This window comes from Suillus fuscotomentosus (assembly GCF_016647785.1).
Source record: "Suillus fuscotomentosus strain FC203 chromosome Unknown F5891scaffold_132, whole genome shotgun sequence".
Taxonomy (NCBI): Eukaryota; Fungi; Basidiomycota; class Agaricomycetes; order Boletales; family Suillaceae; genus Suillus; species Suillus fuscotomentosus.
This window is the reverse complement of record NW_024539644.1, coordinates 96254-118928: the sequence shown is the minus strand read 5'-3', so window position 1 is coordinate 118928 and position 22675 is coordinate 96254. Positions and strand designations below refer to the sequence as shown.

The 22675-nt window shown below is 45.8% G+C and overlaps 7 protein-coding genes across 7 annotated transcripts; 3 read left to right on the top strand and 4 right to left on the bottom strand.

Annotated features, from left to right (window-relative positions):
- Window positions 1-71: 71 nt before the first annotated feature.
- F5891DRAFT_986832 (uncharacterized protein) lies at window positions 72-1216 on the top strand (the record flags this gene model as incomplete). Its single annotated transcript, XM_041377823.1, has 5 exons — window positions 72-159; window positions 243-317; window positions 352-581; window positions 628-1069; window positions 1119-1216. Coding segments are annotated over 5 exons (933 nt in total), but the record flags the coding sequence as incomplete, so codon positions are not given.
- Window positions 1217-1482: 266 nt separating this feature from the next.
- On the bottom strand, window positions 1483-2512 carry F5891DRAFT_1197823 (uncharacterized protein; the record flags this gene model as incomplete). Its single annotated transcript, XM_041368540.1, has 2 exons — window positions 1483-2206; window positions 2262-2512. The coding sequence occupies 2 exons, from the start codon at window positions 2510-2512 to the stop codon at window positions 1483-1485; spliced, it is 975 nt and encodes a 324-aa protein (XP_041218008.1).
- A 443-nt stretch (window positions 2513-2955) lies between these two features.
- Window positions 2956-5873, bottom strand: F5891DRAFT_1212513 (chitin synthase-domain-containing protein; the record flags this gene model as incomplete). Its single annotated transcript, XM_041369225.1, has 11 exons — window positions 2956-3163; window positions 3230-3474; window positions 3631-3894; window positions 3938-4044; window positions 4079-4412; window positions 4449-4533; window positions 4585-4739; window positions 4793-5245; window positions 5396-5428; window positions 5461-5736; window positions 5784-5873. 11 exons carry the CDS (start codon window positions 5871-5873, stop codon window positions 2956-2958), a joined length of 2250 nt encoding a protein of 749 aa, XP_041218007.1.
- A 288-nt stretch (window positions 5874-6161) lies between these two features.
- On the bottom strand, window positions 6162-9911 carry F5891DRAFT_1212508 (uncharacterized protein; the record flags this gene model as incomplete). Its single annotated transcript, XM_041369224.1, has 16 exons — window positions 6162-6436; window positions 6538-6684; window positions 6739-6877; window positions 6927-7154; window positions 7179-7331; window positions 8094-8111; window positions 8161-8260; window positions 8441-8634; window positions 8671-8772; window positions 8858-8865; window positions 8899-9397; window positions 9453-9483; window positions 9534-9664; window positions 9718-9744; window positions 9803-9827; window positions 9889-9911. The coding sequence occupies 16 exons, from the start codon at window positions 9909-9911 to the stop codon at window positions 6162-6164; spliced, it is 2100 nt and encodes a 699-aa protein (XP_041218006.1).
- Window positions 9912-14813: 4902 nt separating this feature from the next.
- F5891DRAFT_986830 (uncharacterized protein) lies at window positions 14814-16481 on the top strand (the record flags this gene model as incomplete). Its single annotated transcript, XM_041377822.1, has 2 exons — window positions 14814-15041; window positions 15102-16481. 2 exons carry the CDS (start codon window positions 14814-14816, stop codon window positions 16479-16481), a joined length of 1608 nt encoding a protein of 535 aa, XP_041218005.1.
- A 626-nt stretch (window positions 16482-17107) lies between these two features.
- F5891DRAFT_1197818 (uncharacterized protein) lies at window positions 17108-20440 on the top strand (the record flags this gene model as incomplete). Its single annotated transcript, XM_041368539.1, has 11 exons — window positions 17108-17600; window positions 17658-17878; window positions 17941-17966; window positions 18025-18230; window positions 18285-18387; window positions 18440-18473; window positions 18729-19466; window positions 19541-19822; window positions 19883-19990; window positions 20051-20085; window positions 20347-20440. 11 exons carry the CDS (start codon window positions 17108-17110, stop codon window positions 20438-20440), a joined length of 2340 nt encoding a protein of 779 aa, XP_041218004.1.
- Window positions 20441-20876: 436 nt separating this feature from the next.
- F5891DRAFT_1197817 (uncharacterized protein) lies at window positions 20877-21485 on the bottom strand (the record flags this gene model as incomplete). The annotated part of the gene is made up of 4 exons (XM_041368538.1): window positions 20877-21059; window positions 21118-21226; window positions 21302-21362; window positions 21419-21485. 4 exons carry the CDS (start codon window positions 21483-21485, stop codon window positions 20877-20879), a joined length of 420 nt encoding a protein of 139 aa, XP_041218003.1.
- Between the last annotated feature and the right edge of the window lie 1190 nt (window positions 21486-22675).

The window sequence follows — 22675 nt, the reverse complement described above, 5'->3', positions numbered from 1 at the left end:
AACCCTATCGTGACGCCTCCTACAGGCGATAAATTCAGTTAGCCTGACTAACTTTACTACCTGCAAACAAGACATCGCCCGCATGTCCCATTATCGCTCCTACATCTGTTGTACCAAACTACTGGAATACATGGAACATGGAATCAGTTGAACGCGAAGGTATGTTCACCCGATCACAAAAACTCATTCAGTAGAAGAACGTAAACATCTCAAGCGTAATTTAAGCGATACGTAACCGCCAGGTTTGCCTCCGAAAGACGCGACACTCTTTCCTTCTTTCTTTCTCCCCACAAGTGAGCTGCTTGCAGCAAATGGTGGTGAGCGACGGCTACTGCAACGTCTGCTGCATAGATGTCAAAAATGCGGATGATCATCGTCTGCAATTCCATTCGTTGTACTGCCGCTTCAGATTCGTTGAGCATCCCGAAGTACCTGTCGTCGTTGCTCGCCGGGCCGATGGAACTTTCCAGTGCCCAGCGTGTCTTCAAACATATACGACGTACAAAAAGATGCACAACCATGGATCAAGAACGAAGGGTCCCATCCACAAGGTTTCGGTGGCCAAGTGGGTCAACGCACGGGTGAGTACATTCTAGCGGTCTGGGGTGTAGACGATCTAAACTTCAGATGCAGCCAGTTAAACGCGAGAGTGATCTCGAGGATCAAGACGAGGAAATTGAGGACGAGGACGCTGACGATATGATGGACGAAGAAGATATCATCGAAGAATCCTTGCTGGCACCTGCAGAGGAAGGCTACGACGTGGCTCCGTCGTCACCTCTAGCAAACCCGTATACACAGCTCACCCTTCCTGAATCCTCTCCTCCTGTCATCCCGGCTGCTCAACATCGTCCCAGCTGTTCGGCCATGCAGTCGAGCACTCAAGGTCCGGCTGATTGGGACATGCAGCTCTCGCATCGGCAGCCGTCGACTGCAGCCTTTTCACAGCGTGTGGCGCGTAGTTCGACCGAAGACGATAGCATCGAGGTCACTGCCCCACCTCCATCGCAATTCACGAAGGTCGATCCAAAGACTAAGCCAGCATCAGCAAGGCCCGAGACCGTTCTGAGTCAGTATTTCTTCTTACGTTCGAGACACCCAATTAACTCTTCACGCAGGTCAAGCCGACATTCAAGTCTTCGGTCCGCAGCCTGCTGATGGCAGGGGCATCTTTGCTATTCCCTTCATCCGTCCGTCTTCACGTCGGCGCTCCTGAACATGGCTGCCTGCGTCATATACAAACCCTTCGGATTACTCGTCATTGGTGTCATGCGCAAGAACCGCAAGCGCCTTGTAGCCGATTTGGACTCGGAATGTTATTTTGACAAGCAGACTGAGCACAGGGGTAACATTACACCACATATTCGTCCTCACCGCAAAATTTTGACAATTGCTACCGTAGTACGTTATGGTGAACATCGCAAAAATGATCATCCCAATGATTTTTTTCCAGCAACAGTCTCGAGGTGCGATGGAGTGTAATCAATTCTCCAGCTGAAATAACGAAGGTAACTTAGTCCATAGTGCGTAACGAACTTGCTTTAGCCTGTCTCTAATCATGCGGCGACAAATTTGACAAGTTAGGAGCTCCTCCGTTGTAGCATGCCCGCGAAGAGTCGCGAGGATATCTGGAGTACTCTGGCATTCTTCACGTATGTTGTTCATAACTTCTACTCGCTGGGATCCCCTACACCTATCCACCATCCAGTGTATCTGACCGTCGACATCGCTGGCCTCAGTCGTGAGCATGGAATCAGTGACTTGCAGAAGACCCTCCCTGCCTAAAAGGAGGCACCGCAGATCTCCTGCTGTGAGGAGACCCCAATTTGCGGTGCGGCGCCGTGGCTTGCATATAGAGGAGGCTTTGTCAGGCTGGCAACGGATAGAGAGCCGTGAAAGATGATAAAAGGCGGCAGGTAATATAGTTGGGACCTGACACTCGCGGGCCAATTGAATGGCGGACGCGGGGTCTGGAAGCGGATCCTCGGGGAGTAAGCAACGCATAGAATCGCTGTCTGGGTCGGCCAATCCGGCAATTTCACCTTCTAGTTGATCCCACCGAGCTAGCGAAGTTGGCCAATCTGCTTCCAATTGTTGAACAACCTCACGACGAAGTTCGTTTATCTCATATTTATTTGAGAGATTCAAGAGATGGTAAATTGTGCGAGGTGCGCATCGGGATAGGCGTGGGTATAATGGGGGAAAGCTAGCGGGAGAAGCCTGATAAACAATGGACCTACCACAGAAAGAGATATTCTCACCGCGGAAGGTATATGGCTTTCAATAAGGATTCGATCTCTTCAGCGTTGTCGGGCAAGCACACTAGTGGAACGTCGTCATATGTCTCGGCCTCCGGAACAGGCGGCAGCGCCAACATATCCGCAAAGACGGTGGAATAATGTGAAAGGATTGATTGGTGTACTCGAAAGACAGTTTTTTCGCCAAAATCATTCGAGGCCATAAGCGCGATGTTGCCATCAAAGAAATACAAGGAAGCGTGTCTTCGTGCCATTTGGTAGTTGAACACGTCCGGAAAACCAGGCCCCTCGGCTGTGCAAAGAGTCACGTGATTATCATCAGAGGGACAAGATACATGTGGCACAAGCTAAAACAAGGACAGACGAATGGGCACAACAAAAGTACAGGGAAAAACGTCACTGGTGTGCAGGTCAATATCAGAATATCAGAATATCTTCATGCAATTTCGCAACTAAAACACATGCGGGTTATGATGCAACGTTTAATAAAAATGGAACATGAACCCAACAGCAGAGCAAGTAAAGAACGTCCTATGGTAATCAAAAGAAAATCAAAAGAAAGAGGAGTAGGCATTCCCTGTCGCATAAGTGTAGGTTAGTAATTAGATCCACCATTGAAACATAGCGTTCTGATCGCGTTCTGGTACTATCGAGGAGTCTGTCTGTCCGTCTCGTGTCTAGATACCACCGTCCCATTTCATGCTTGTCTGAGTAGCACCCGGTCGATCGCGGCATTGATCGCGCCCTTTCGTGACGTCAAGGCCATCCCAAATCGTTCTTCGAGCTGACGCCGTATCTCGCGCTTCGTCACGAAGTTGAGGTCGGCAGTGCGGAGGATCTGATGGACGGCATAATCAAGCTCAGCATCATTAGGAACACCTGGTGCCAAGTCCATATCCTCATGGCTGCGCGTGGTCGGTAGAGGCATCTCAAGATAATTTGTTGGCGGCCGCGACGGCATGGGTTAGTACAACATGCCAGCGTCGCTCATGGACCGCAGCTGTGACATTGGTGTATTGCAACCTGATTGATACCCAGGGAGTGAGATCGTGCCAAATTGTGATGGCACGGGTGAATAGCCACGTGGCTCGTAGTAGGTCTCGCGCCCGTATAACGACGCAGTAGCTGATGCGGTATATCCCTCTTTGTGGAACTGATTGGGAGGTGCCCACGAGCCAATGGCGTAGATTGATTCCTTGTCCCAAAACTCGTTCTCCTGTAAACAAGATCAGTAGCATGTCTACAAAAGACCAAAATTACGCACATGATCATTCTAAGACTTGAGAGGAATGGCGCGCGGGTCGAACTTGTCCTAAAGAAACTTCATCAACATCGTTCCAGATAATAAGGACCAGAAGACACCTGCATGAACAACGATCTTCTTGCCAGACTCACCCAACACGACACGGGTAGCACCCCAAGAGAAGTCATCCACACGCCAGAACGAATAGAGCGGGAGCATGAGAGAGAAGATTAGGATAACCAAAATGTAGAAGAACGTCCATCCAACCATGTCCCACTTGCGCCGGAGGATAAGCGCAGGGGCTTGTAAACCATACGTGGCGTCGATCATAACGAGCGAGACGACAGGCAGAGTCTCCTGCTTGATAGCGACTTCCACAATGAGATACACGATCTACAACTTCAAATTAGAATAAATCAAAAGAAACTGGACGTACGTAGCCGACAGTGATAGGCTGGATGATAGCGCAAACCAGATCGATCATGACGGCAAACCCCATGGAAAAACAACAGAAACCACAAAGCTGCTCCAAGAACATCAGCTCTCCAAGGTTGTGGACCGTCGAGTTGATCCCGACGACGACGGTGTGAGAGTAGAATCTTCCGGTCATCAGGCGCTACGGTAAATGCATGGGCATCGCGAACGAATTGGGTCTTGTGCAGCGGAAAGTGTTTCAGGAGGAGCACGGTGAGGTATCGATCTTCTCTGAGATGCAACAAGTTCTTCGTGTGCAGGGTATCGGCGCGATTCTGCGAGTAGTCCTGGATCATTTGGTCGGATATCAAAGATGGTTTGTGGGTATCGGGAGTCCGCAAACGATATAGGGTGAAACAACCAGGCAAACAGGTAACAGATCTGAACAAACTCTCGAAAGCCTTGGCCATGTGATGCGAGATGAAGTACTCGTAGACCTAGACATCCAGTAAAACTTTCAACCGCTTCATTGCCTGCACCATGGTGATAATTGAGTACTTCGGGTTCGCTAGCTCAGTCCCACCGCAAACACCAAGTACCTTTTTATCATGAATAGACCTACAGAAAAACAGACATCAACCCAAAATCCCACAATAACGAACGACTTACGCAGAGATCAACCGGTCGACAGAATAGGGCTCCACCGTCGCATCAGCATCGACCGTAAACAGATACTCAAAGAACGTCGGGTTGACACCAATCACATTGTTGATCTGGTGGTGCATCTCCAGTTCGAGTGGGTTCATGGGCGTACTAAATTGAACCTGCGCAGCTCAAGTATGAGCGCTAAATTCATCATTCTACGAAAGACCCTCACCTTGTTCAAGAAGTGCATGATCACCATATGAGAATCACGCTTGCCACGGTTACCAGGCCGCAAACGCTCAGATGGCTTGCCTATCTTCACCACCAAGTAAGGAACGACGTGCCCAGCGCACTCATAAAGACCAGACCAGATCTTGTCTTTATGCTGCCTCGCACCCTCACCCAACGAGACGAAACTGAGTGGCTCGGGGTCGAGATTAAGGATGTCAAGCACGATGCGCGGCGTGCGACGGTCATTCCCAGAACCAACGATATTCCCATCACAGATAACGAGAATAAGTTTCCGCTTGTCGTCATATTTGAGCTGCGCCAGCGAGTCGATGGTTTTCCGCAATGAAGTCTCGCCTTCTGTATAACAAGGAATCTGAAAAATAACGAACTTGAATCCGATGATGCTGACCATCAAAATCGACAGTGCGAGCAAGATACCCTCCGCGAATTGGCACTGTGGCAAATTACGCCGGTTGTCCACCATACCGATCAAAAACAAGTTGCGGAGACAGATACATTGGCTTTACAGCGTAGCACTATCAAGATCGAGGGAATTAAATTGCTTCATCAGATCCTGCGCTGAGTTGTACTTGAAAAGGTCGACGACGGATGTGTCCATGAATTCAGTGTCGATGGCCTAGGAAGCTGCTCGCCATATAGAGCTTCGACTGCAGGTCCGTAGTTGACATAGGACGTAAGACCGTAGATCATATCGTTGTAGATGCCGAGCGGATAACCAGAGTGGGCAATGTCACTGATCTCCTGTGGTATGTAACCCACGTATCCAACGCGATTGTTCCTACTCTCAAAGTACCAATCTGGACGGGAATAATTGATGAAAGCGCGGAAGTCGTGATAAGATGCATTACGATCGGTGTCATTGGCAGAGCTGAGGGTAACGTAGGGGCTGACGGAGCCAGTCACGCCATTACACGATGCAGACACCTGAAATTTGGTTAGAAAGAATCAACTCGTGAACGAATCCTTCTGACCTGAACAGGGAAGATCGCATCTGATGCAGTACCGCCATACGTCTGGAGGATCGTCTTGACAGGCACAACACTAACAACGCGCTGATGCATGGACGCAACAGTCGTAAGATCAAACACCTCCCCCCGAATCGAGGTATAAACATTATTTAGCGAAGCCGTGCGTGTATAAATGTGATGCCAATTCGGAAGTGCTGAAAACATGCTCCGTTAGGCAAATGATCTCACCCAGCAAGACAATGACGAAAACAGCGCATGAGCAGAAGAACCAGATTATGAAATTGATTGCGAGCTTTTCTCTCCATGCTTGTCGGATATCTTCACGCTTAAGTTCATTCAGCCGGTCCATTTAAGGAGAAGAGAGGGCACCCACCCACTGTGTCAGAGCCCAGCACACCGCGACCCAGCGACGGCGCGCAGAAGATTCCTAGAGCACTTCAGTCGTCTCGCCATCTCCGATCTTACCAGACAGTGCTTCTTTCGCCATGAGACCCGGTTCCTTGTGAGGCGGCTGCGGTTGTCAAAGTCGTCGCTGCGGAAAGACTTGCGCTCGTCGTACTCGTCGTCATGCACATCAGCTCGCTGGAAGGGGGACGCATTAGAGACGAGAGGAAGAGCAGGGTCCGAGAAGGCGCTGACGAAAGGCGAGTCCGCCACTTAACTGAATTTTTCAAGGAGATATCTAAAACAAAGACGAGACCCCCTTCACTTTGAACTCCGCGAAGGCAAGTGGCAAAGCGTACAACAACTGGCACACTCGATGTCGCAGGAGTGAAACCAGGAAGAATACCACTCCCTCCAGGTTTCTTGGCCTGTGATTTTTTCCAGGCATGAGCCATCTGCAAGAACTTGAAAGATCTTGGATTGGCTTCTCGTTCGTCGTCGGCGAATACAAGTTCCCAATCTGCGCAAGAACAATCAGGAAGCTGTGCTATTATATACGGGGTAGATCGCTGACCTTCTACTACTTGATCTGTCTCTCTGTCGACGTGTTGCTTCCTGCCGATGATAGGCATCATGCCTTCCACCTTAGCTAAATCGCTCTCGCTGCCATGTTCTTGTTCGAACGCTTTCCATGACTCGAGTAAAGCAGCCCTCTGTGATGAAAGTTCAGCTCCGACTCGATTATGAAACTGCTGCTCATACCTCGGCTTTTAGGCCCTTGACTTTCAAGTCTTTGTAACCACGTTCAAAGACTTGTCGTGATAGTTCGGGATCACCAGCGACAACCCGAGGTTCGGCATCCTCATCTTCCTCATCTTCTCGCATAGCTCTCGGCAAGGGAATACTTGATCCCTCGAACTCGGCATAGGATATCCACACCTTATAGTGTCCGCTGAGAACCACCAGGCGCTCGTAAAGTGACCTAGTCTTCTCTCGATCACCCTGCTAGTCGACTTCGAAGTCGATATATGCCTTCCAAAGGATTTCGGGCATCGATAGTGATGCTTGAGACACTCCGAGTTCAAGCGCCTCTGCACGGGTGAAGTCCTCAAGAGCCGTCTCGAGTTCAGCGTATTTGATCCACGCCGCTGAGTTGGTAGGATCGTACTGCAGAAGATGTTTCATCACTGGCGAGGAAAGAAAGAGACCTTCGCGACATACCTCAAGATGCTTTTCGTATAATGTCCGCACGCGGTCAAATTCTCGCAGCTAAACATGACATTAGTATATCGTAAAGCCAAGAAAGTGAAGATCATACATCCATCTCGAGTTGAATATAACCCTTGAACACAGATGCACATTCATATGTTGATAATTAGTGAGGAATTTGAGTGTTTCGAATTCATTTTGAGCAACATAAGATGGTGTTTGAACTTCTGTACCCTGGAATTTGTGACAGTGTCATGTCACATGACTCACATAAGCTGTGTCAATTTCACCTGGCTCAGTAGTAGCATAGGGAGGTCGAGAGTGGCTCTCTTCATTGAGTGAGTGTTGGATGAAATGCAAGGGATACGGACATGGTCAACAACTTGAAGGACTCAGATGAGTAACTTGGAAGAGCATTCACAGTCACCAGTGCATAGTGTTGGCCGCGGCTCAGGTTTCGAGCCTGGCTGCAGCCGAAATTAAAATGTGGCTGTCCAAGCCATTACAAATGCACAGCTTACATACTCAAGGGCTCGGCTCGGCCAATTGAGCCATGGCTGGCAGGTCAAGCCAGCTGGCAGCTGTTCTATTTATAAAAATAATCAATAGATTTGTTGGGGACAGTCCACCGCGAAGCTCTCAAATATGCATCCTGGCACCCAGTCACAGTATGTTTAAGAACGAGGACTGGCCATTGGTTTTTTCATATAATGTCCGCACACGGTCAAATTCTCGCAGCTAAACATGACATTAGTATATCGTAAAGCCAAGAAAGTGAAGATCATACAATCATCTCGAGTTGAACATAACCCTTGACTAAAGACTCCTTCGGGCACATGCCAATGGCGGTCCCAAGCATTTTGCGCGCTGCCGTTGAATTTGACTGTCTGATCTCAAACTTCGCAGCCATAATTCACAGTTTTGTGAAAGTAAACTGCTTGTGCGGTACAAGATTCAAAATGGTACGGTATACTTGGTGTGCACGGTCATAGTCCTGTGGAATAATGTCAGAGTAGACAAGTGGTGTGTATGGAAATGAAATGACCTTGGTTTAGATCTCCTCGAACAAAGCATACTCAAGCCAAAGGAAGATATACCGTCTCCAATGACATTTTTCTTGTCCAGGAGGTACATGTGCAACAGCACGCTCGTAAATGTCTCGCACGCGCTCAGTGGTTGCATCCTGCTCTTCCTTGGTGCCACCTTCTTCCAGCCAAACGTAGTCGAACCAGACATCATAATTTCGCCCGTCCTGCAAAACCTCGGCTTCGTATTGGATTCTTCACTTTCCAAGTACCGTAGATTCTACAATGGACCGCGTGCCGTGTTGCTTCTCGAATTTGGTATAAGCTGCGTATGAATTCGCTGATTTTGATCGCGGAAGACGTGATGGTGTGAACTATTATCTAGACTGTGAAGCAGGCCTAGTAAAGTATACGCGTAACCACGTACCTTGTATATCACTTGAGCACACTTGTACTCACTCTTCTAACTGAGTTTTCATTTTAGCCAAAGCATTGAAAACTGCTTGAGCCTTTTCTACCTGCTCTTCCTCGTCCCCAAAAAAACTGGAGAGCGGTTTGGAATACCTCTATTGCTTTGTCCAACTTCCCCTGCTCTTCTTCAAACTTTGCCCACTTCACCCATACCCTCGGATCTGGCCTGACAGCTATCCATCGCTCATATATAACACTGGCCGTGTCTGATTCGTCATACCGTTCCTCCATCTTTATGTATGCTTGCCAAGCTTTGTCGTCCAGTTCCCACTGCATCCACTGCTTAAAGACTTGTCGGGCACCGGGGACATTTTGCAGAAGCTCCTCCAAGTAAACGTACTTGTACCAGAGCTGGTCCACTCGAGGCAATAGAGTCATGGCGCGGTCGAATAGATTGCGTGCATGTTGGAAATTTCGGGACTTGAGCTCCATTTCAGTATAACTGAGCCATAGTTGAACACTTCGAGGGTCCACGTCCAAAGCGCGTTCAAAGATAGAGTGAGATCGGTCAAATTCATTTTGGCTAGCCTGATAGGAATGCGTATCAGACCGCAATATCAACCAAGGATTGTGAGCAACGTACATCCCAGTTTGCATACTGAGTGCATTCTTTGCTGATACAATATTCAGTGAGAGTATCACCAATGTTTAATGCGATACTCACATGCTACCTCTTGTCCTTCTGACTTGCTCTTCAAACCCCTTGAGTTTGCAGCCGCGGTACTCGTGGAGTTTTTCAAAATCCTCAACGTGTTGTTTGGAACCATGGAAGGTGGATTCTTGATGCTCTTGAGCCTAAAGAGCACAAAATTACGAGTACTGCAAGGTGGAGAACTTGAACAATGCACCTCTCGCAGAAGCTGCTCTGCGGTGATCTATGAATGCAATTATGGAGGGTCAACAAATGCAGACACATATGTCAACGAAACAAACCTGGATAGCGGCAGGCACCCGATTCCTAATCTTAGAAATCGTAACCAGTCAGTTTCTGCATGATACAAAAAGCTGATAAGGCAAACCTTGGTGCTCTGCCGTCCTGCATAATTACGACAAACCTATGTATTTCCTGAGCAAAGAATAGTATTATTAGCACCAGGCGAGCATAAGGGTCGCTGAAGCCACAAATATCAAGCCCAGCCTCAGTCTCAGCATCAGCATCATGAACACGGTTGCGCTTCTGTTCCTTAACATCCGATGTACGAATGCGGTCCTTGAGTGAGTGGAACACCGTTTGTGATAGGAAGGCCTACGATGATATTTAGCACGACAATGATGTTCAGCACGTGCCTGAGCTGTGTATTCAATTCGCTTACCATATTTTGCTCAAGGCAAGCTCAAGGACAACATCCCGCTCCTTCAACAACAACGCAATCCGTGTCTGCTCAACACGCTCCCTCGGAGTTCCTCCGAAATACCTAAAGCCGAAATTAGATCCCTGTACCTCTGACAAAATTCCTCTGGCGTCATCCCCACCTCAAACACATTCAAAGTTGCACTTCGCGATCTATACATGCTATGGCTATATATTATATATAACATCGCACATTTTTTGGTTATTCTGACTATCTCATATCATGGAACACGCCACTGGGATGCTATTGCACCAACTTTTAAGGAAATTGGTGGTCAGGAACATGAGTTATGATCATTTTACTGCCGACCATGTCTTGCTACCAAATATCTATATTGGGATGTCATAGCCCTATTGGGACAGGCTAGAATCTTATCAGGATGGCTCTATATGTATCATAGTCATATAACTACATGATCTTGAACCAATTTTGCAATATCTTTGGCCAACATGAGTGGATGTAGGGGGAGGAGAAGACATACAGCATCACAAAAAATTATTGGCAATCCAAAACTAACTCTATCATCTTCTGTGACCTTTAAAATGGTGGGGAGAAAGTTATTTGGGTATTTGCTGATGTTTGTGACCTTGGGTGTCAGACCACCTTCTGACCTCCAGATGCACCAAGCCCACCACCTCATAAAAAATTCCTGGTGTCTCAAGACTTGGCCCATTCTCTTCTGTGGCCTTTAAAAAGGTAGGGAGAAACTTGTTTGGATCTTTGCTGATGTTTGTGACCTCTGGTGTCCGACCACTCCAAACCTACAGGTGCATCAAGCCCACCACCTCCCAAAAAATTCCTGTCCTTTTAAAACTTGGTCCATCATCTTTTGTGACCTTTAAAATAGCGAGGATAAACTTGCTTTCAAATTTTCTTCAGTGTAGGACCTCCAGGGCCAGACCACCCCCTGACCTCCAGATGCATCAAGCCCACTGTCTCACAAAAAATTCCCGACCTTTCGAAACTTTGTCCATCATCTTCTGTGGCCCTCAAAATGGTGTGGAGAAAGTTGTTTTGGTATTCACTGATGTTTGTGACCTCTGGTGTCAGACCACCTCCGACCCCCAGGTGAACCAAGCTTACCATCTCATAAAAAATTCCTGGTGTCTCAAAACTTGGTCCATCATCTTCCATGCCCTTTAAAATGGCTGTGAAAAACTTGTTTTGCTATTTGCTATAGCATAGGACCTCTGGTGTCAGACCACCCCTGACCCCCAGGTGAACCAAGCTCACCACCTTACAAAAATTCCTAGCCTTTTGAAACTTAATTTTTCTGCCTCAGTGGCCTTGAAAATGATGAGGAGAAACTTGTTTGAGTGTTTGCATCAGCATAGGACCTCCATCCAGACCACTTCCTGACCTCGAGGTGTACTGCCTCACAAAAAATTCCTGGTCTTTCAAAACTTGGTCCATCATCTTCAGCAAACTTTAAAATGATAGGAAGAAACTTGTTTTGCTATTTGCTGCAGCATAGGACCTCCAGTGCCAGACCACCCCCCGACCTCTAGGTGTACCAAGCTTACCACCTCACAAAATTTCCTAGCCTTTTGAAACTTGGTTTTGCTGCTTCAGTGGCCTTGAAAATGATGAGAAGAAACTTGTTGAAGTGTTTGCCTCAGCATGAGATCTTGGGTGTAAAGTCATTCCTTCATCACCAGATGCACCAAGCTTAACACCTTACAAAAAATTCCTGCTCTTTTAAAACTTGGTCCATCATTTTCTGTGGCCTTTAAAATAGTGGGGAGAAACTTGCTTTTATGTTTCTTCAGTGTAGGGACATCCAGTGCCAGACCACCCCTGACCTCCAGGTGTACTGAGCTGATCATCTCACAAAAAATTCCTGGCCTTTCAAAACTTGGTCCATCATCTTTATTGATCTTTCAAATGGTGGGTAGAAAGTTGTTTGGGTGTTTTCCACAGCATGGGACCTCCAGTCCAAACCACCCCCCAACCTCCAGATGTACCGCCTTGCAAAAAATTCCTAGTCTTTCAAAACTTGGTCCATCATCTTCAAAAACCTTTGAAATATTGGGGGGAAACTTGCTTTCATGTTTCCTTCAGTGTAGGACGTCTAGTGCTGGACAGCCCCTGACCTCCAGATGTACTAAGCCGATCACCTCACAAAAAATTCCTGGCATTTTGAAACTTGGTTTATCATGTTCAGTGGCCTTGAAAATAATGAGAAGAAACTTGTTTGAGTGTTTGCATCAGCACGGGACCTCAAGTTCAGACCACCCCCTGACATTCGGGTGTCTTAAGCTTATCATCTCATAAAAAATTCCTAGCCTTTTGAAACTTGGTCCATCGTCTTTAAAAACCTATAAAATAGTGGGTAGAAACTTGTTTAGGCTTTGTCCACAGCATGGAACCTCCAGTGTCAGACCACCCCCTGATCTCCATGTGTACCAAGCTTGCCACCTCATAAAAAAATTCCTGGTCCTTCTAAACTTGGTCCATTATCTTCACTGACCTTTAAAATTGATGGATCTCTGGTGTCAAATCATCCTCAGACATTTAGGTAGATCAGGCTTATGATCTCACAAAAAACTCCTGGTCTCTCACAACTTGGTCCATCATCTTCTGGAGCCTTTAAAATGGTAGGGAGAAAGCTGTATGGATGTTTCTACAGTGTAGGACCTCTGGCATCAGAGCACCCCCTGATCTCCGGGTGTACCAAGCTCACTGCCTCACAAAAAATCCCTGGCCTTTCAAAACTTGGTCCATCATCATTAGAAACCTTCAAAATGGTGCAAAGTTTGCTGATGTTTGTGACCCCGGGTGTCAGATCACTCCTGACCTCCAAGTGCACCAAGCTTGCTGTCTCATAAAAACTTCATGGTGTCTCAAAAATTGGACCATCGCCTTTTAATACCCTTGAAAATGGTGAGGAAAAACTTGTTTGGATGTTTGCTACGGCGTAGGACTTCTGGTGTCAGATCTCCCCCTGACCACTAGGTATACCAAGCTTATCACTGTATAAAAAATTCCTGTCATTCAAAATTTATCTGTCATCTTCATTGACCTTGAAAATATTGGGAAGAAATTCCATTTTGTCTCTGCTGATGTTCAGAATCTCTGATGTCATGTCATCTCCTGAACCCTAGATGTACCAAGCTCAACACCTTGGGAAAATCTTTTGAGATCTCAAACCTTAGTGCATCATCTTCGGTGACCTTTCAAATGGTAGGCAGAAACATGTTTTGCAGTTTGCTACAGCATGGAACCTCTGATACCAAACCAGCTCCTGACCACCATGTATACCAAGCTCATCACATCACAAAATATTTCTGATGTCTCAACACTTGGTCCATCATCTTCTGTGACCTTGAAAATAGCAGAAAGACACTTGCTTGGCTGTTTGCTCCAGTTTGAGATCTTTAGTATCAGACTATCCCCTGACACCCAGGTGTGCCAAGCTCATCACCTCACAAAAAATTCTTGGTCCTTCCAAACTTGGTCCATCATCTTCTGTAGCCTTTCAAATGGTAATGAAGAACTTGTTTAGATGTTTTATACAGTATAGGACCTCTGGTGTCAGACCACCACCCAATCTCCGGGTGCACCAAGCTTGTTGACTCACAAACAATATCTAGTGTCTCAAAACTTAGTCCATCATCATCAGTGACCTCGAAAATGCTGGGGAGAAACTTGTTTGGCTGTGTCCTACAGTGTATGATCTCTTGTGTCAGATCATCCTCTCAACTTTATCATCTGCTCTCTTGCAGGGACAGCAGTATACAACCATCCCTCCATCTCTGGTCCTCTATTTTTTTATCTTGTTCCACCAGTTGCTATCGGAGTAATATGGTTGTGATGTGTGGAGGCAAAAATTCAGTTTGTATGATTGTCATTCATGTGCTGCAAATCATTTATTTCTGATGCTATATCCACTTTCCAATTTCTGTCTCCACTTAAGATGAAATTTCAGGTGCACCAAGCTCACCACCTCATAAGAAATCCCTGGTCTTTTGAAACTAGGTCCACCCTCTTCAGTGACCTTGCAAATAATGGGGAGAAGCTTTTTTGGAAGTTTGCTCCAGATTGTCCCCTCATGCCTAGGTTAACCAAGCTCAACATCTCACAAAACTTCCTGATGTCTCAAAATTGTCATCTTGAGAATGGTGGGGAACAACTTGTTTGGGTGTTTTCTCTGGCACATAACCTCTGGTGTCAGACTGTCCTTCGACCAGCTAGTCACCTTACAAAAATTTCCTGGTGTCTCAAAGCTTGCTCCATCATCTTCAGTGACCTTTAAAATGGTGGGAAGAACCTTGCTTGGGAATGCATCCAGCTTGTTGCCTCATAGGCTCTTTGGTCCCCCATGTTTTGTGACCTTAAAAATGAATGATTTGGTATATTCCATGCCCAGGTGCTTTGAGGATTCCACAGTTCCATCATCCTGACACTTGATTTATTGTGTTCAGAAAAATCAAACTTTGATTAGGCTACTGCATCCAACAATATTGCCGATCTAATTACTTATTCTGGACAAGATCTGATGCAAATCCCATGTGCATTTTTGGTCACATCCACCATAAGCTTGTCCATCTTAGATATAATCTTTACCTTCAGAGATGCATCGTATCTTCAAGATGCCTGATATAATTTTTATGATCTTGCAGATGGTCTATACTGCAATTTCCACAGAAAATTCCGGTAGACTTGGTGCTTTTGCTGGACTAGCCACAACATCCTCGACCATCTCTGAGGTCGTACTTCAGCTTCTATGGAAACAGCTGCCTTCAGTGGAACCTCTCATCCATCTTCTCCCAGAGGATCTTATTTACAACCACCAAAATTCTAATGGTGGATTTGAGTTGGTGGGTCACCCAACACTGTTGCTGAGCCTATAGCATGCTGACAGCTGATGCTTGAAATAGAGGTTTCTCAGGACATTCAAGCCTTCAGATCTGGCGAGGTTCTATTCATATGCACACAGAGTCAAAATCATCTGTCCAGAGAAAAAAGCATTGAGATCCCCATACAAGCATGTTTTTCAGAGCCTGTTGGCTTTGCATGGCCGAATCAGATCTTTGGATTCTTTTCTGCCGTCTCTCAGCCATGTGGAGCTGAAACACAAGAGAGACTGCCTAATCCAATGTCTGGACAGGCTGCTGCATCCAGGACTGACTACCCTGATACTTCCGCCTCATATGCTCTTTCCTCCCAACATCCAGAATTTATTGCCACATCTGCAAAATCTGGTCTACATCGTCAACTCATCTGAGACCAGGACTATTTTAAGCTCCCTTTCCCATAGCCTCCCCATCCGGCATCTTACCTTGTCTTATGTGGAACCCACTGTGATGACCTCCATAGCATCTTTATGCCAGCTCACCGTCCTAACCCTTGTCATCATCCCTAGATCATCATCCATGAAGCAGACCTCTCACATTCCAAATCATCACATCCGCACCAAGGTTCTCAGCATCCAGGTAGAACCTGATGAGCATCCTCCAACACTTGATCAGCCAATGGCCACATCCGCCGACATAGGATTTCCAGCCATTATATCTCTGTTCTCCAATCACCCCATCACCATGCAAGGACTGAGCATCAATGTACACCAGGAATACTGCTCAGCAGATGCTGTCCTGCATTTCTTTGATGCTCTTATATCTCTCAGGCCAACTGATGATGATGAGGATGCATTGCCAGCTTGGGAGGATCTGGTAGGGTTAAGATTGAAGATGCCATGGAAAGAAGAATTTTTTGTCTTGGATGAGAGCATTCTTCAGATTCCACATGATGGCTTGGCTGCTTTGCATGCCCTGGTCTATTTGACTGCTCTGGAGCTGGGGGACTTGGGCACTTGTAGGATTGATGATGATGCCTTGCTGAATTTGGCCCTCAGCTTGCCGTATCTTCAACATCTCTTCTTGGGCACAAGGCAATTTTGGGAAGAAGCTCCAAGGGCCACTCTATGGGGGATCTCGCACATCCTGTCCCACTGTCATAGTTTGCAGAAGCTGGGTCTGCTGTTCTACTGTGGCTTGGGACAACATATTCTTGAATCTGCTGCTAGAAACAACCTCGTCACAACACTACATGTTGGATTCTCTCCGCCGCACAGTTCTGTTATTGTGGCAGCATTTTTTGCTCATTCTCTGCCTAACCTGAACTCCATCATGGTGGAGCCTAGAGAATCTCATAGAAAACATGCTCACAGCCGTACAGATCTGACTCTTCCTGATCGTGATGCCAGGATTCAGGAATGGGACAGGATTTTAGAGTTGACTAGAGAATTTGTGGAACTTTGACATAGTACATCAGCTATCTTGATTTCGACCATTATTACAGAACATGCTTTGACACGCTAATGGAGGCAGTGGCAGAAAACAATTTAGAAATATGTCAAGTTGACATCTAGTAGATTGCTATCTCTTCCACCACAGTCACAGCCCTGCAGAAGTTGGCACTTTTACAAAATGTTTTTATTGAGGTAGAATGACATCAAATGAAGCAGAATCAAATGAGACGGTTGAAAGTGCAAAAGTCATGCAGATATATTGCCTGCTGCTATACATGATCCAGCAGTGTTAGATGAGAAAAGCTGCAAGGTCGATCAGACCCCAGCTGTCAGGGAATTGCAAATTGGCTGCATTCTCCAGCACCAATGATGGTTGCCCCTATACTCTGATGCTAACTGACCTTGCGCTCCCTCCAAGCTGACTTTGAAGCTGTGGTGTGTGACATGTTGTGACTTTAGGTGACATTTGCATAACTGCTGATTTCTGTGGACGCCAGATTGCAGTGGAAGGAACAGTAACAGACATTTGTCTTACAGGAAGTCATCCACTATCACCATCAGGTAAAGTTTGGTCATCCTGAATCTGACTGTTTTCTGGCTGACATTACATTCCTATCGCATACCTCCCATAGCTCCATGGCCTTCTCACATCACTTTGATCTTCAACACTTTGACCAGTGGTGGAATGAGTCTAACCCTGCTCACACAAACTTTTCCCACATTCCAACATATCGTCTAGGAAAATTCATATCAGATACCAGGACTTATGAGCTTTTCCATGATCATGAACTGCTGGCCATGATTCCTGCTCACTACAGGAATGGCCTGAGATTTCTCAATCATGACATTATCTGTTTTCAAAAACTGCTGCAACATCCTAGACCTTCATACCGTCCTGATCTCTTGCAGCTCAAGTATGAGATCTTTGGAAGGGAACTCTTGGTACTGAGCAAAATAAGGGAGTGGTTTATTCAGGAGGTCCGTAGTGGATGTCTGGCTGACCAGCCTGAGACATGGATGTCTCCCATCATGAACTCTTTCTTGGCTTATATGTATTATTGTGGATCTGTGAATCCTTGTCATAAATCCCTCATGATGAATAGTGTTCTAGATGATCCTCAAACATACGGTGAGTCGGAAATCTAATATACATCTGCTCAAGGATCAAAGTTCTGACCCATGACAGATTGGTATAGTTGGGCAGAAAAGCAAGTGGTTCCAGGTTTATGGGGAAGACTGCCAGAGAATTCTGAAGAATACCAGGCTGCTATGTTGCAAGCCATCATAGCCAAAATTGCACTGGAGCCTCATACAGAGTCTCCTGGGCCATGCTCTGAAATGTGGTGCAAGGGCATGATCGACATGATGATTCAAACCAGACTAGAAATTGAGAGTGAGGTTGCTGTGGTGAGTATATTCTGTTCCGTTCATTTTCACCAAAATCATGGCTGATACTCTCTTATTATCAGGACAAGTCTGAACAAGAGATGCCAGGGTATGCTGTTATATATGCTCTGTTTTGATGAATGAAGAATGCTGACATTGTGGTTCAGGAATTATATGTCTAATGAAGCAGTGAGAAAGGCAAGGGGTCGGCCCAAAGGAGTGTGCAACAGCATAATTGTGGTGCCTCAGATGCAGTCCAAATCCCCCATGAAACTTCGCAGCATGAATAAATCTGGATGTTTATCTGGATTATCAGCCCTATCCATCAGCGGGGATCTTGTTCCAGAAATACCCATGACTAAAGATGCTAAAGGTTAGCGTGCTTCCTCTGATTTTGCCATCCCAATCATTGAGAAATCTTAATCAGAAATGGAAGAGCTTGACCAGGTCCTGAGATTAAAGACTTCCCCTCCAGACTCTCTCCTGGCCGTAGCAACACCTACCAGAAAATCTGGTGCTTTGGCAGATAGGTAAGCGGTCCAAATTGATTTTTATCATATGCCTTGTTTCTAAACATAGCAGGAATACCCTCTTAGATCTGGCATCGTTGAACCAGGTGCTTACTCTTTTGCATCTAAACTGGTTAATCATGCGGCTGATGGCTGACATAACAACGACAGGCAACTGCGAGCTTGGCACTGGAGTCTCCAAAGAAGCATCCAAGAATATCAGCAGAGAATGATGTTCCTGCTCTAGATTTGTCTATCTTTTTCTTGAAAAAGTTGCATACAAGTTCTGCAAAATCTATGTCACTGACGCCAGCAAGTTTCTTGCTCTATGATCAAGAAGCCATACTGAAACTTTCCATTAGGCACAGCCTGCCAGAAGGCTTCATGTTTTCGAGAACAAGAAACCATCCGAACCAGGCCAGACATCATCAGACTTTGCAGCAGCTGCTGTTGCACCTTCATATGTCATGGAACTAAGATCTGATTACGGTACACCAAGTTCGAACTCCCCATTGTGTTCAGAAGATTTGCCGTATGATATGGATGTGGACCAGGCTGTAGATGTCGATAGTTCACTTGGACATGCATCTCTGGCCACCCCTGATTCATATCCAGAAGATTTGCCGTATGATATGGATGTGGACCAGGCTGTAGATGCCAATAGTTCACTTGGATATGCATCTCTGGCCACTCCTGATTCATGCCTAGACTTACCAGGGAACGATACATCTTCGCCAGTGGCTTCCAACCACCTAGAAGAATCTGTTGCATCTATATTCACTCCTCCAGGCACACTGCTTCTATCAAAGGATGATCTGCAGATGTTTGCTATCTCTTCTCCTTCCTGTTCCAGGATGGAGCTTGAACGGTCTTTACCTATTCCATCACCCTCTATGTCCAGTTCTGATGAATCTGCTCAAACACCTCCGATCACTAGCAAAACATCCAAAGGCACTTTGGTTTTTACCAAGAGTCACGATACCAAGTTTTCCTATGATTCAGTCACATTCATACCCACTGCACCCAGATCCAGAGTCAAATCCAAATCCAAATCCAAATCCAAATCCAAATCCAAATCCAAATCCAGTTCAAAGGTACCTGTGAGTATTGTTTCTCATTGCCATGTCTGGTTTAGTACAGATAGCAATTGATGTATTCTAACCCACCTTCTCAGATACATGCCCCACCTGGCCAGAACAACGAGAGTCAAATGTTGAACAAGGGCAAGGAAAAAGCAAAGGCGACATGTTCAAAAGAGTCTCAAAAATCTAGTCTGCAGGAGAGAGCAAATAGCAAGGACGAGAGAAATATGGAGATCTCAGATGAATCTCCAATGCCTCATCCTGGTCCTAGTACCAGGTCCAGGATCACTGAGACGCTGCCTGCAAACATGTCAAAAGTGGCTAAATCTTGTCAGATTGCTCAGGAATCTGAGAATCGGACATGGAGTGACAGGGTGGGTTCTCATTTTCTCATTTCATCGAGTTCTGATTGTAATGATGTTTTGCCATTACAGTTTCTTACATTCTTTGGGTACCTTGGGCGTGATTGGGCCCAATCGCCTGCACTTCAAAATGATATAAAATTGCAGGTTGGCAAGGCCATGATCTCTAGAGATGTTGAGGTATGTCTCGTCTATGGTGTAGCTGTTGCTGTAGATCTGATTGTGTTGAATGATCGGCAGAAGCAGATCAAGAATGACATGCATGTAATAGTCAAGTATGTCTATTGGATGAAAAAACGGAGGGGAGCGGTCAAACTTCAAGAACAGCCTGAAGTTGGTTTCAAAGTTCTATTTGAACTTTTACAAATGAGGTCTTAGTCTATGGTCTGGTATATGTTGGATTGTTGAGTCCTCTGTACTTTACTGTTTACAGCCAATATCTTGGGCAGGTAGGACATTGGTAATAGATAGTTTGGGCCAACCGTTGTGTGGGTACGATCCATCTGGTGTCAATCTGATCCATATGCATGGTCCAGTCTACAGGCAGACGATGACCTTGGCCTACCAACTGACTGTGCCACTCACGTGCCTGATGCATCGCCCATCCATTCCCAGATACTCCAGCTGTAATTCCACGTTCAATAGGACAGCAAATGAGTGTTTTGAAAAGTTCATCCACCAAGTGGGCGGCATGAACTTTAGTTTCTGGAAGATGAGATTCGATAGAGTCTGTTGGCGACAGAACTTTGAGACATCCTGTATGATACCAGCGGTTGCAATTCAGACAAAATCTTTGGATCTCCTTGTCGGGACTGAAAGGCTTGTTGCATGCAGAGACACAAGAGAGGTGGATTAAATCATCCTATGATCAGATGTCGGTCAATCATGTTCCCGAACTCTTGGAGCTCATGACAGACCTGAAGTATGGGCGGTGAAGAGCTTGCAAACCAGCGTGTGTAAAATTCATTTGAACACCAAGGTTTTTGTACTCCAGACATGTCATCGAACTTGACTACCTGAATGGTGCCTTGAAGTTCAATAACAAATCTTGGTTGGTCGCACAGATCTACAAAAGCTGTGGATTGTTCTCACCAGCTAATACTTTGGCTTCTGCCCAGATGGACAAATCTGACTCCAACAGTTCTTGGCGTCCCATGCACAATAATCTGGAGTCTGACTGAGAAGCCTTTTTAAAAATTGGCTCTTCAAAGTCTGCCCTCCAATACCAACGAATCTTGACCCAAAAATGCTATAAAGAAAGAGATGATTGTGAAATTATGATATGCTAGCTGTTGATGGATGCAGACCTCTGAAGCCCTTGCACGCTTGTCTACACGGATACATTCAATGATTGCATACCATAAATCATTGGGATCCACTCCCTTACGCCCTTCTTTGGATGCATACACTGAAACGCTATGTGCAACATGACTCAGATTAATTAGAACTGCATATGAATTCATGCTAAGCATGCTTCTAGAAGAAACACACCTTTGTCCGACTTCGTATTCGATTTTATTCTCCCCTTCTTCATCTGAATCAAGGTAATAAACTAGTTTATTTTCTCTGAATCAAAACAAAGTTATAAAAGTGCAGCAACTGACTCACGGATTGCACGTGTAGTTGGTAAGTCATTGAATTTCTTTAGGGACATGCCCTTGGGCAGCTCTGACATCTTCAAATTATTTTGGGTGCTAGTGCAGAAGCTTGAAGTTGTGGACAAATTGTATCAATGTTTTCGGTCTTTATCTGTTAGTCTGCACTTTAGCCAAATATTATGCAAATTTTGTCCTATAGATGTCAAGTCAGGGTGATGGCTCACGTGCCTGTTTTAGACTGTACTACGTCATATCAAAATCAATCTCTCAAAGCCCAACTTAACTGTGCACCAATTCTGTGCTTGCTTATCCTATAAAAAGTGACTAACTGCTAGGTAATCTTTAACTTTTAATACCCAGAAAAAATTGTTTATCAATCTTCAGTGTCCACTGCATATATTCCACCACGGAGTCACATATATGTCTGAATCTCAACCACATTCACCCCAGCATACCTCAGGATGGCTGGATATGCAGCTATCTTCAGATTCTGACTTGTATGGCAGTTCTGATCATACAAATCATGGAATCTACAGATCACCATCAACTTCCCCTTCACCCACATGCATAACAGAGACCTCTGAAGATGGCTTGAACTTTGGCACCTTCCAGATTGATGGATCTCCTACAGCCAACTTGGAAAACTTGCAATCTGGCAGGTCCTCCGTTCAAATATCATGGCTTCAGTTGGAGCTTCCATCAGGGGAGAGCTCAGAAATGAGATCTGATACTGGTGATGATAAAATTCTTCCTGCTCTATGGTCTTCTGAGGAATAATGATTAGATGATGTCACTGGTTCTGATACAAGAATCAGACATTCTCATCCCATCTGCGATGATTTGTCTGATATTCTGGAAGAATACATGCAAAGACATGAGGTGTCATCCGATGCTGGTACACCAGAAGGCCCACTGTCAGAGTCAGATCAAGGTCATGCTGATGATTATCACCCTGAAAGCTTGGAGGAATGTGGTCCAGCATGGACCAGATCTCATCTGGCTGATGATTCATCCGCAACTTCTGAGCCCCAAGATGATATGGAATCTCCAGGTGAATGAATGACTTGAAAAATACCAGACTCCAAGCCTATCTAACCAAAGGCTGTAGCGGATGTAGACCCCATGTTGAACTTGGCACGCCCCACCCTATGGGTTCCTGCTTTTGAGCAGCTTCACACATTGAATCCTCAGATGCCTGTCGGGGGTGCAGTCCTTAATTTCTTCCTAATGACCAAGTGGTGTCCCACACGTGGACTAGGCCCTTTGC